We start from the raw sequence: 13039 nt of genomic DNA, 5'->3' as shown, positions 1-13039 counted from the left end.
CCAGATGCTTACACTTATTTCAACATAGTACGCTCCCAATCCCTCGTGACATGCTCATAAAACTCAAATTGGTACTGATTGGCCTGACACAGGGTGAAAATGGAGCAGGGTTAAAATAGACAACGCAATGCACATATGAACAGAGCGGACTTCGGATCCCTGATCTGGAAGCATACTACCAAGCATCACGATTACAATTCATGGCAGCCTGACATAGCACAGATAATGGTATAGACAAGGCCCGACTAAGCAGTTCAGGAATGCAGTTAGAACTCATACAGACCATGTACAGAAAGAGAGGCACTCAAATGCCAGACGAGTGGTTTCTGAGTCAGTCACTGCAAGCCTTGGATATGTTGGGCGCACACTGGGGTTGTGCCCAGCCCTATTCTCCAGCAACACCACTATGGAACCTCTCTGGGTTTCAGTGTTAGACGGAGACCTGAATATGAAAATTTGGAAACTGGAAGGCAGCCCTAAAAAGGGTGACTGGAATGTTGAGGACACATGCACACATGGGACAAGGCACAAGGCTTCTTTCAGGTAGGAGGTAGACAATTTATCCATTATACGGATATTCGCCAGATGGCCTAAAAAAACATGGGGTGCTCAAGATGCTGTACCATGGGTCTCAGCATCACTGACACTGCTCATGCAGACGGATGGGTTACAGGGGTAATAACATGCCTCTACCGGGCAATTTGCATAGACACCGTCAAGCTCATGTTTCACGCTAAACAGAAATGGGAAATGGCCTGCAATATACAGTTTCAGGATAAGCAATGGCACAACACACTCAAGCTCGTTAAAACCGCATCTAGCAACAATAGATTTCGCATCATACACTTCAAGTGTGTTCACCATAAATATATAACCCCAGCCATGGAAAAATTAGACAACCTTAAGTCTCTCCAATGTCCCAAATGTGATCAAGTTGGGATGACATACCATCACCTAACATGGGCATGCAACAAAATAAGGGGCTACTGGGAACAGGTGTCAGTTGTATATCAACAGAGGTTATACATTGACCTACAACACAACCCACAACTCTTCTTACTGGGAACTGGGGTACCCGCTACGAAACGCCCGACAAAAAATAATTTTTTGACTTCACCTTACTGTTGGCCAGGTTCTCCCTGGATGAATGCCTGCTATGAAGAGGAATACTGACAGACCGCAAGGGATGTCAAACTTCTAGTGAGACAAACAAGAGCCTGTGGCAAAACTGATCGCAGAATAGTTATGCACTTCTACTGTCTAACCTCTTACTTATGTAATCTTGGAACCTAAATAGGTTGTGCATATGTATGACATGTGATTTTTGTAATTTTATGTTGATTGGTAAGAACAGTTCTGTTTCCGATTTGACAATTCTGAAATTGCACAACCCTGACAAGCAAACGCCTTCTCTGTAACATGAACATCTACAGCAAAGGTGTACCAGAGGAACTATTAGAAAATGCAATAAATAAAAGTTAAAGAAAAAAAGTGACAAATGTATCATGAAATGCCCAACCCGGAGGCATGTGTCAATACACTTTTATTTCTCTGCGGAAGGGCCAGAGCACAGCAGATGTCAGTACCAGGAGCCACTAAGCCAAGTCCCCACTTTGCTATTTTTGAAGGTATGTCTCTCAGTAAGATTTGTTATTATCTTGCAAAATGATCAAGGAGCGTGGCAAGGCCAGCTTTCGAATAAATAAAACAAGTTATTTTTATGAATTATTTCATAGTTATGCTGTGAATATTTGCACCAGTTTACAACTGGTCTTTTCAAAGTTCTTGATTCAAATGACTGAGGTCTCCCTGAACATGGCTTGTATACTGCAGGGGACAAATAACATAATGCACTTCAAATCATCATGTCTCTATGTGAACATTTTGTATAATTAATTTGGTTAGTAATTATATTTGTAATATTATGTCATCTAAATATAATATACATCCTTTACAGCCCTGTGCCCCATACACTCCCCTTGCCCCCACACAGTGCATTTGACCTACCTCACAATGCCATGAAAATTATTTTATGGAGAACGCAGACAACACCAGAACTACACATGACCTAACCACCATAGAATGAGACAACAATAATCATCCATCAATGCATACTTTCAATACCTTGTCACAACAAGATTTCCTCTATATTATCATTGCAAGCCAGACCATCGATATTACCTTCAAACTCAACACCGCAAAAAATTGTTAAAGATATGTTTCGCTCCACCTGTGCAGAGGAGGTAGATAGATGCCTATTCAACAAATCCCTAGAACTAGGTTCATTCCCAACTGAGATGAAAATCTCCCACATTAGATCTCTTCTCAGAAAGGAAAACCTCGACCCATGTGACCCAGCAAACTACAGGCCCAATCAACTGGTCATTCTCAGGAAAATGTTTTGCGAGAGCAGTGTTAACTCAACTCTTTAACGTTACAAAACATTATGGCTTAATGTCAGACCAACAGTCCAGTCGCAGACCAGGCAGAGGCACAGAGTCAGCCATAAAATCCTTCCTTATGGGATGATCTAAATCTCACAGTAGACAAGAACGGAGTTGTTGCCTTGTTGCTTCTGGATGTATGAGCTGCATTGGGCGCTGTTCGATTATGTATCTTCACAGCGCATGTGAATACATCGCATGCCATTACAATGCGGTCGTTACAACGACCCCGTTGTAACAACACAAACCAGTACATCGCAAGTCGTTACAACAACTTTCTGTAGGGGGCGCGCTGGACTTAGGAATAGTATTATTTACTATTCTTCCTCCAGTTTGTGCAACAGCAGGGAAGGTTGTAAATCCAACACCAGTGCGCTCCCTAAACCAAGTCATTGAAACGACTTGCGATGTAATGACGCGTGTGGTAAAAACACGGCCGTTGTAACAACCGCGTTGTAAAGGTACCGCGTTGTGGCGATATCGTTGTAAACGCTGTTTCCCCACTGTTCACCACCATACGCTACTACAAAGAATCCACGATCTAGAATCCATGAAAATGCTCTCAAATGGATTACTTCTTATCTCAAAAACAAACAAAATGTAGCCTACCTGCCACATCACCTCCTCAAGTATACACACCACTGTAGCATTCCTCAGGGGTCCATCATATCCCCTCTATTAGTCAATATCTACCTTAACACCCTTATCAAATTCAATTAAACCATACAACACTGCTGAGATCTACATCATTTTGAAAATGGATAGACCTGAAGACCTCTACAATATACAACTTGATGACTGCTTCCATGTCATAAACACATGGATGAGCAATAACCATCTCAAGCTAAATACCGCTAAGACAGAGATTATGACCTACGTACAATGATAGAAGTACCAGCCTACCGCTGTATGGCTTAAGGAACCTGAAACCCCTCCAACAACATCAAGAGAAGTAAGAAACATAGACGTAACTATGGATTCAGACATATTCTTGAACCTGCATGTCAAAAACATCACAGAGTGCATTCTACACAATGAAAACACTATGTCACATCCAGTGGCGGCCGGTGATTTTAGGAGGGGGGGCGGACTGGCACACATGCACACATACAAATATACACTCACAGCCATGCATTCACATGCACACACAGACACACACACACACACACACACACACACACACACACACACACACACACACACACACACACACACACACACACACACACACACACACACACACACACACACACACACACACACACACACACACACACACACACACACACACACACACACACACACACACACACACATACATCCATCCATTCACAGCACTCCTTACCAAACATTCATACATACACGCACGCACCCACCAAACATTAATCCCAAGAGGCTTGGGACTGCTGCCTTCCCTCACTGGCTGAACCAATGTCAGCCAATGAGGGAAAGCTGCAGTGCCAACGTCATCACAGAGTGGTATGGGGTCAGTGAGACTGCTAACCCCACCCCATTCTGTGATGAAGTGTCACTGATTGACACTTGACCCTGCACGCTTCAGGGCTTAAAACTGAAGTGCCCAGATGCGAGGCAATCAGTGACGCTACCCCTCATTACTGAGGGGAGGATCTTAGGGACCTTTGCTGAGCTGAGGAGGTCATGCCCACAGGAGCTTTGACTTCCTCACCCCAGCAAATTTCAGCTCAGGCAGCCAGGAGCATGCACATTAAGCGCATGTCTGGCTCCTGGCTGCCTGACCTGAAAATGAACAGTGTCTGTCAGACTGACCTTTGTTCAGCCTGACAGACAGTGTTCGTGAGGGGAAAAAGGTGGGGGGGCATGGCCCCTCAGCCCCACTGGACCGGCCGCGGCTGGTCACATCTTCCCTAAGCCCTGCATACCAACTTGAACTGCAAGCCATCCTCACAGTCGTTATCTACAAGCTTGACTATGTCAACAGCCTATACCTTGGCGCACCAGCATTCATAATACCAAATTACCACTCATCCAAAATGCTGCTGCAAGGTTTCTTCTCCGTCTTCACTCAAGACAATGCATAACTCCAGTCCTGCAATCACTCCACTGGCTACCTATAGCTTGAAGGGAAATTTTCAAGGCACTCTGCATTGTTCACAGAGCCTCCCAATGAAAAGGACCTCTATATCTACAAGTTAAATTCAATATATACAAAACAAACAGAACACTGTGCTCCTGGCTTGCACCATTTAACAACATACCACCTTACCATAAAAGATCTGTAGGAGGCCCTGCTTTGTCAGTACTAGCTGTCAAGCTCTGGAACTCACTACCATACAAAATTAGAAGCACCTAGGAGCATTACACTTCTGAAGACACTGAATACATGGCTAATTTGTAGTTGCCTGCACCACCCACATCCTGGCAACATAGCCCAGAAAACAGTTTCACCCTCAAGAGCAATCATCAGCTTACCACCCACAAGTTTAAAATGACTCAAGCAGCAAACTGCTTTTGATATGCAGGTAAGCTAAACAGGGCTGACCTATGGTTTGCCATGGTATTGTATAGTTATGTACTTCCATATATAACAGTTATGGCCCACAATAATACTAAGCATAACATGCAGAGGTCAACAGCAAATGATAACTTATGCTTCTTAGTTTCACATAATATAATCTGCATAGAGTGTTGTCCATCACCAGCACAGTACAACCAAAAAACCAAACATCACAAAATGAACAGGCGTGGAATGAATAACTGAAGAGATCTGTCACACATTGATGGAGAATCCGGAGGACTTTAATATAGCCCACCATAAATTTGGATTTGGACCGGGCTTTATTAGCTGGGTCAAATTGTTGTACTCGGGCCCCTTGGCGCAGGTGGTGGTGAATGGGCGAGTCTCGGCCCCATTCGCGCTGGGGCGGGGCACGCGACAGGGTTGCCCCTTGTCACCTCTCCTGTTTGCACTGGCCCTGGAGCCCCTGGCGGAGTGGCTGCGGTGGCACCCTTCCATCCGTGGTCTCCGCTGGACCCCCGAGCATGAGGACCGTGTGTCCCTCTATGCTGATGATATCCTCCTGTATCTCGCCTCCCCGCGTAAATCACTGATCGTCCTGGTTGATGTTTTGCGCTCCTTCGGTCGCAACTCAGGCCTTGTCATCAACTGGGCGAAATCCTGTGTATATGTGCTTTCCGGGGAGGCTCCGGCCCTACCACGGGACTGTCCGATCCAGATTGCCTCCCAGGGGTTTCGGTACCTGGGGATATATATCACTCTTGACCCGGAGGCCCGCTATGAGCGGAATTTGCTGCCCCCCCTCCAGCGCTTGAAGGAGGACGTGGTGCGCTGGCGGCGTTTGCCGCTTTCGCCGCTCGGCCGAGCGGCCTTGTTCAAAATGATGTCCTTGCCGCGCTTCCTTTACGCCCTCCAGAATACTATGGACTTGGTTCCGGCACGCTACTTCCGTGAGGTGGAGGGCCTCCAGCGGCGCCTGTTCTGGGACGGGAGGCCGCGCATTGCTCTGGCTAAATTGACGCTCCCGTGGTACGATGGGGGGGTCGCCCTCCCGGACATTAAACGGTATTACTGGGCCACCCAACTGGCTGCAATTAATCATGGCCTTTACGGGCCCGCCTTGAACCCGGCGTTTGAGATGGACAAGATGCTCCTGCCCGGTGGCGACTACAATCGAGCGCTTTACTCTGCCGCGCCCGACCCCCGTCTGACGGGACCGACGCGTGTCATGGTGTGTGTCTGGCACGCGGCTAATGCAGCTATGGGGTGGAAGGACCGTTTGACCCGGGCGTCACCGCTATATGCGTCTGAGAGGTTGGGCTCCCTGTGGACATCGAAGGGCTTTGAGAAGTGGGACACGATCGGAATCAGCACTGTGGGAGATCTCTGGACGAGGGGGGGATTCAAGACTTTTGCGACGCTGCAGGCGGAGTTTCAGCTGCAGGGCAGTGAGTACTTTCGGTACCTACAAGTCCGCCATGCGCTGGGCTCCGTCTTCCCGGATGTCGCGTCCATTCCGGAGTCTTCCCCCCTGGAGGACAGAGTGCTGGATGGCCATGTCCCAGACAGCACGATCTCCCTCATATATAAAAAACTGATCAACGACAGATCGTGCCTGCTGACTAGTCTCCGCGAGGCCTGGGTTGCTGACGGGCTAGAGCTGGACGACGAGGATTGGATTTCCGCGGTGGCCTCTCCAAAAGAGGTGGCCATCCCGGCTCGCCTTCGTTTCGTCCAGCTTAAGATCCTTCACCGGGTTTACGTGACGGGGCCAAGGCTTCTACGTATGGGCTCTGCTGGTGACGGAATGTGTAAGCGTGGCTGTGGCGCGTTGGCAACTTTCATGCATATACTGTGGGAGTGCCCAAAGGTGGAGCGATTCTGGCGTGGTGTGCATGAGGTCCTGCGTGTGGTTACGCGTGTCGCGCTGTTGCCTGAAGCGAGGAGATGCTTGCTGAATGTGTGGGAACCAAATGACTATTCGGTCCCGCAGACGCGGTGGGTGACTCTGGGATACATGATAGCTAAGCGTGACATTGCTCAATTGTGGGGATCCCAGAGGCCCCCTGCGGTGTTGGCCTGGAAAGAACATATGGATTGGTGTATGTTTCGTGAAAAGGTGGTGTATGTGGCGAGGGGTAAGCCCGGGGCGTGGGTGAAAATCTGGGGCCCCTGGAACGCCTACCGCGGGGGTATTTGTGAGCCGCCACAGCTACCGGCTGCCTCGCCTGCTCCGTCTCCCTAGATGGCCCCCCTCCCTCGGCCTTGGGCACGCGGTCCCCCAGTCCCTGATCTATTCCCATTCCCCTCTCCAGAGTTCTGCTGCTGGTTGGGATCCCCCACTTATGGAGCACGTGCTGTCACTTTGGATCGCGGGTTGCCTTGCGGGTGTGGTTTTTTGTGTTGTTTTGTTTTGATAAAAGGGAACCGTACTGTGGGCATGGAGCTATGCGGCCTGCAACATTGATTTCTCCTGTTTTTGCTAATCTGCACTGCCAAGAGACTCTTACTGTATGTATGCAATATGCTTTTGTCACTCTAGCGGCCGGCCGAGTGGTTGTAGGCCCATACCTGTAACTTTTTCAAACTGCAATAAACGGTTTCAAAAAAAAAAAAAAAAAATATAGCCCACCATGGCAGGTCCCAAATATTGATACAATCTGACTGCTTCTTTAAATCTCACAAAGACACTCAGATATGGGATGATAATAAAAGTTTCCATCCCAACAGATCTCTCCACTTCTATCTCCCTCTAGCCATGTCAGCTTAGGACCACAACCACATGGGTTGTCAGACTGGACAACATAGTGTAGTAACCAGCTAAGCATACTATATGTTGAATAAAGCACTGGATGCAAGATGAGGTAAAATCCTTTATTGCTGAGGAGCACAGGAAGACACCACCAGCTTCACCGGTGTCCTTCCAACAGCTGTCTCCAACCTCCCCACAAATTGAATTCAAACATTCCAGGAATGCTTGCTAACCAAGCATTCCTGGTAACTAAACAACTACAACACACACCCTCCTTTAACAAGAAGAGTAATAATAAACAAGAAAAACAAATGAAAAAAAACTTAAAAAAACAAAGAAAAACAATGCAATTGAATAACTACCAGAATTGCAACAAAAATGCACTTAATACATGAATTACTCAATCCATATAATGTATTTAAAATCATGAGTTGTTCACCACAAACTCTTTCAACCAAGCTGGAGCCTTCCTTTCTCTTACACTTCTTTGAGCAAACTCCTGGTCGGTGTGAGGAATAACTTCCTTACTAACTCCAGTGGCAAGGAATGAGTTCTCTTCCCTTGCGGCAGAGTTAGGGGCAGTAGGTGGATCCTCACTATTACAATAAGTAGACTCATTGACTTCACCATCATCCATCCATTGAAAATTACTTCTGGCATTATCATCTTCCTTCACATTTCCACATTTGGCCACTCTCCCTAAATTCCAAACCTTACCAGTCCTACACCTAACAGCATTCTGCAAAATTTCCACAACTTCCTCTGCATCAAAAAAACTATCACCTTTACTTACAAAACCAGGTTTTTTACCACGTACCCAATCACCAATGGCAATTTGGGGTGGTTTCACAACATGTTTATCGTCAAAATAGTTCTTGCTTTTGTCATATGCACTCTTCATTCTATTCCTTACTTCCTCTCTTGACCATTGTTCCACACCAGATGTGCATAACCACTCAGGATTGAACTTGGTCCTAGGTCTGCGTTCCCACATAATCAAGAAAGGGGGTAACCCCGTGGCATCAGAGTTAGTGACACGATAAGCCCAAACCATCTTCCTAATCTGAGTGATCCAATCCTCACCAGCATTCACGGCCAACTGGATGGTGTCCTTTAACGCCTGGTTAAACCGTTCCACCATGCCATTCCCGCTGGGATTGTATAGAGATGTAGTCTTATGTTTGATGCCCAGCTTTTCAAAGTAAGTCTTGGCCTTTTTAGAGAGAAATTAAACACCATTATCACTCAAACACGCAGGAATACCTTCAGAAATAAAAAATATCATCAAGGAACTTCAACACCACATCAGTATCAGTACTATCCACCACTTTCACAACAGACCAGCGAGAAAATAGATCCATCAGAACCATAACATATTTGTGTGAGCCTTGGAAGCAATCCAAAACAGGACCCATGATATCAATAGCAACAATCTCCAATGGTTCCATGGGAAGAGGTTTATCACACATAGGTGGACGTAGGGTTTGCAAGGATTTGTCTGCACTATAACAAGTAGTGCACTCTCTCACCACTCTCTCCACCACTTTGTCCAGACACGGCCACCAAAACACACTTTTCAAAAGTGACTTGGTCCTACAAATGCCTGAATGACCTTCATGACATAAATCCACAATTACTATACGTAAACTTTCTGGTGGAACAATTTTTTCACCTCGCAAAAGAAGCCCTTCATTAGAGGAAAGTTCAGATCGGACCTCCCAAAACGGTCTTGCAGCCTCACTAAGTACATCCTTACGAGGCCAACCATTCATCACATAAGGTATTATTTCCTGTAAAACAGTGTCTTTTTTTAATTCCAACTGCCATTCATTTTTATTAAAGGCAGAGTGACCTTGATCATGAATGAATGCAACCTGAAAATTGTTCCACTTGTCATGTTCAAACTCTTCCAGCATGACTGGCATTCTGGATAAAAAAATCTGCCATAACATTACTTTTACTTGGGGTATAGACAATTTTGTATTTGAAGTTTTGCATACGCATAGATATCCTTGCAAGTCTAGAAGAAATATTGGTAGAACTCTCCGTGGTCAAAATTTTGATAAGTGGCTTGTGATCACATCGTAATGTGCATACTTTTCCCCAAATAAAAGACTTAAAATGGTCTTTAGCCCAAGCACAAGATAATGCTTCTTTTTCGATGATATAGTACTTTTCTTCGCATGGGGACAATGATCTGGCTGCATAGGCTATAATGTATTCTTTCCCTTGGTTATAAATTTGAGACATCACAGTCCCAAGGCTCTTATTACTAGCATCCGTGGTGACAATACTATCAGCAATGGGGTCAAAACTGCTTAAGGCAGTGGCTTTAGCAATTGCTGTTTTGATACATTTGAAATCCTTTTCACACTCAGAAGACCAGAGGAATTTACAATCTTTTTTGAGCAACGGGCGAATATTGTAACATTTGCCTGCAAAATTTGGTACATACTTAGCACAAAACTCAGCCATACCTAAAAAGGATCTTACATCATCCTTGGTGAGTGGTGTGTGAGCATTTTCAATTGCAGATACGAGTGAAGGTTTAGGTCTAACTCCACTATCATCAATTAAATGACCTAAATACGTAACACTATTGCTAGCAAAATTGCATTTTGAATGTTCAACTGGGAGACCCTTTTCTTGCAAGATCCTCAAAACTGTAAGCAGCCTGGACTCATGTTCTTTCGTGGTCGCACCAAACACTAGGATATCATCCTGAAAAAAGGTAACACCTTTTACATCATTAAATAGTTTAAACATGAGGAGTTGAAAAACAGCTGCAGCGGAAGTAAAGCCGAAAGGCATTCACTTGAATTGATAACAGCCGAAGAGTGTTATGAAGGATGTATATTTTTTAGACTCACGTGACAGTGATATTTGGTGGTATACTGATGAGAGGTCGATGGTAGAGAACCATTTCGCCCCTTTCAAACAAGTGATCATTTCATTAATTTTAGGCAATGGAAACCTGTCCACCACTGTGTTATTATTTAAGTGGCGCAAGTCCACACAGAGCCTAATTTTTCCATTGCTTCGCCTAGCAATGACCACCAGAGAAATCCAGTCAGATGCTTCAATGGTCTCAATTACATCAGAAGTCACAAATTTGTTAAGTTCTTTTTCCACTTCACCTTTTATTAACAAAGGAACATTTCTACATTTATGGACTTTGGGTATAGCAGTATGCTTAAGACGGACTAAATGTTCAAAGCCTAAAAGATTTCCCAATATGTCATTAAAGACACTAGGAAACAGCTCTCGCATTCTTTCACCCAAGTTGCTGCTTTCTTCCACTATTAGTACCTGTTCCTAACTGTTAGAATCCAGTATAATGTGTAATTCCTTTTGATCCAGCCAACTCAAAACAGGTGGACCAGTTTTAACTACATATAACTTCCCACAATTCTGCCTCTTTTTGAATTCAAAGGTGAACCATCTATAGCCCAGTAAGTCTATCTTTTCTCTACTGTATCCCTCTGGATGTATATCGGGTTCATACAAATGATGCCCAACCTTTAAAACAAACGAGGATTTCCACAAGTCCTCATTAATGATTGCGTAAGGAGATCCAGAATCAGCATACATTTTAAGTTTTACACCTCCAATTTTCATCCAGCACTCAGGTTTGTTCCCACATACAGGATCATTAATGTTAAGCACTAAATTGTTTCTCACATTCATAACCAGATTATTAATAGGGATATCCTCCTCATAGCACTCCTGAAAACTGGGATCTTCATTAGTTTCACCTACAAATGTAACTTTAGTATTCCTCCTTTTGCAAACTTTAGCATAGTGACTGATAATGCCACAATTACTGCACTTATGTTTCGCTGCAGGACAGTTAATGCTATGAGCAAGGTGGTCTGAACTAGCACACCTATAACACCTTGTTTGTTCTTTGGATATAACTCTCCCACGACCAAATTTAGGTGGACCTTGTCTATCGAGCCTTGCTGAACTAAGCCTGTCAAACTTTTCACCACTATAGTTAACTTTACTCACTATGGCGTCTTGTACATCATCTTTTATAACAACAGCACACCTACTAGACATCTCTGCCTTGCGAACCAAGGCTAGGATTTCGTCCAGAGACGCACCACCATTGACCCAAAGTATTTCTTGGATAGCTGGATTACATGCATGCATAACCACTTGATCTCTTATAAAGACATCATGCAACGTACCAAACTTACAGTCTAAGGCTAACTTTTTAAGTTCTGAGACATAACTATCCAGTGTCTCTGATTTACCTTGCTTCCTTTGGAAAACATTGCATCTAGTAATGCCTATACACACTTTTGGCGCAAAATAATTATCAGGGTGTAATAAAGCCAGATCAAAAAAATTGATATCACCCAAAACAGTAGGTTTTGTCATTTAGTTGTACACCTTCAATCCAGCCGGACCTAAGAATGTAAAAGTAATCTTTTTTTCTGAGCTGCAGCCATCTTTCCATCTTTATCCACCGCTTCAATATAGTTCTTGAAGTATGCTCTCCCTTCCAACCATTTTATGGGTGGTTCAGATCCACTTGCCCAAAAAGCCTGAGGAGCACTGATATTATAATTGGTGGCCATGGTGTATGGACTAGTTCAGTGTCCGATTCACTGTCCTAATTTCACCACACAGAAAAAGAAACACTTCACAAAATTCAATTCAATTGATGAAGCCAAGTCGAAGATACAGTAATGATAAGGGAAATGGAAAAAAATGATAATGAAAAGTGCATAGCTTCCATAAATACCGTGTGAATAATAGTAGGGTCAAATCCGGTATCCTGTCCAGACGAAATCTTCCACAGCTGATTGTAATTTGCAGAGTAACACCTCAATCGGTGACGAACTTGCTGGTGAATTCTGCAGGTCCGGCAGTGAAATTCAAAATGGCCACCAGTAAGATCACGCTGCGTAACTCAATGTCGTGACATCACTTCCATAGCGTCAGTATGCTGAACAAAGCGGCCGGAGACAGACAGAAGCTTGTCAAAAGCGCACTCCGAATGCCGCAGAAGGCGCCCTGGCAACAATGGATGCACGCACTCACTTGGCAACCAGGCAGCTTGTCAACACGCACTCCAAATGCCGCTGAAGACGTCCTGGCAACAATGGATACACGCACTCACTTGGCAACAAGTTGGGTTTGATGATCACTGTAACCGTTACTCATCTGAACAGCGATGCCGATCTTCCACCAGCGTTGAACTGACTAAGTCCAAAAATGTTCCGCTGAATTTCTTCACATAATGCGCAGCACAGCGCATAGTTCCCAGCAGCCGCACACGCAAAGTACTTCACTGCTAATCAGCTATAGGTGAAATTCTCAAAATTGTTTACAGTA

At 44.8% G+C, this 13039-nt stretch overlaps 1 protein-coding gene across 3 annotated transcripts in view; it reads right to left on the bottom strand.

Moving 5' to 3' along the window:
• The window catches only part of CFAP210 (cilia and flagella associated protein 210), a 232028-nt gene that overhangs the window by 205156 nt on the left and 13833 nt on the right, over positions 1-13039 (bottom strand). Inside the window, exon 2 of one of the 3 annotated variants that reach the window (XM_085645349.1) lies at positions 8777-8906. The exons of the other annotated variants lie outside the window; for them this stretch is intronic. Coding sequence (XP_085501475.1) covers positions 8777-8834 — 58 coding nt within the window. The 5' untranslated portion in view covers positions 8835-8906. The remainder of the gene's footprint in view (positions 1-8776; positions 8907-13039) is intronic. 3 annotated transcript variants of the gene reach the window in all.

This window comes from Triturus cristatus, chromosome 3_1 (assembly GCF_964204655.1).
Source record: "Triturus cristatus chromosome 3_1, aTriCri1.1, whole genome shotgun sequence".
Classification (NCBI taxonomy): Eukaryota; Metazoa; Chordata; class Amphibia; order Caudata; family Salamandridae; genus Triturus; species Triturus cristatus.
The sequence above is the reverse complement of the archived record's forward strand: the minus strand, read 5'-3'. Positions and strand labels throughout refer to the sequence as shown.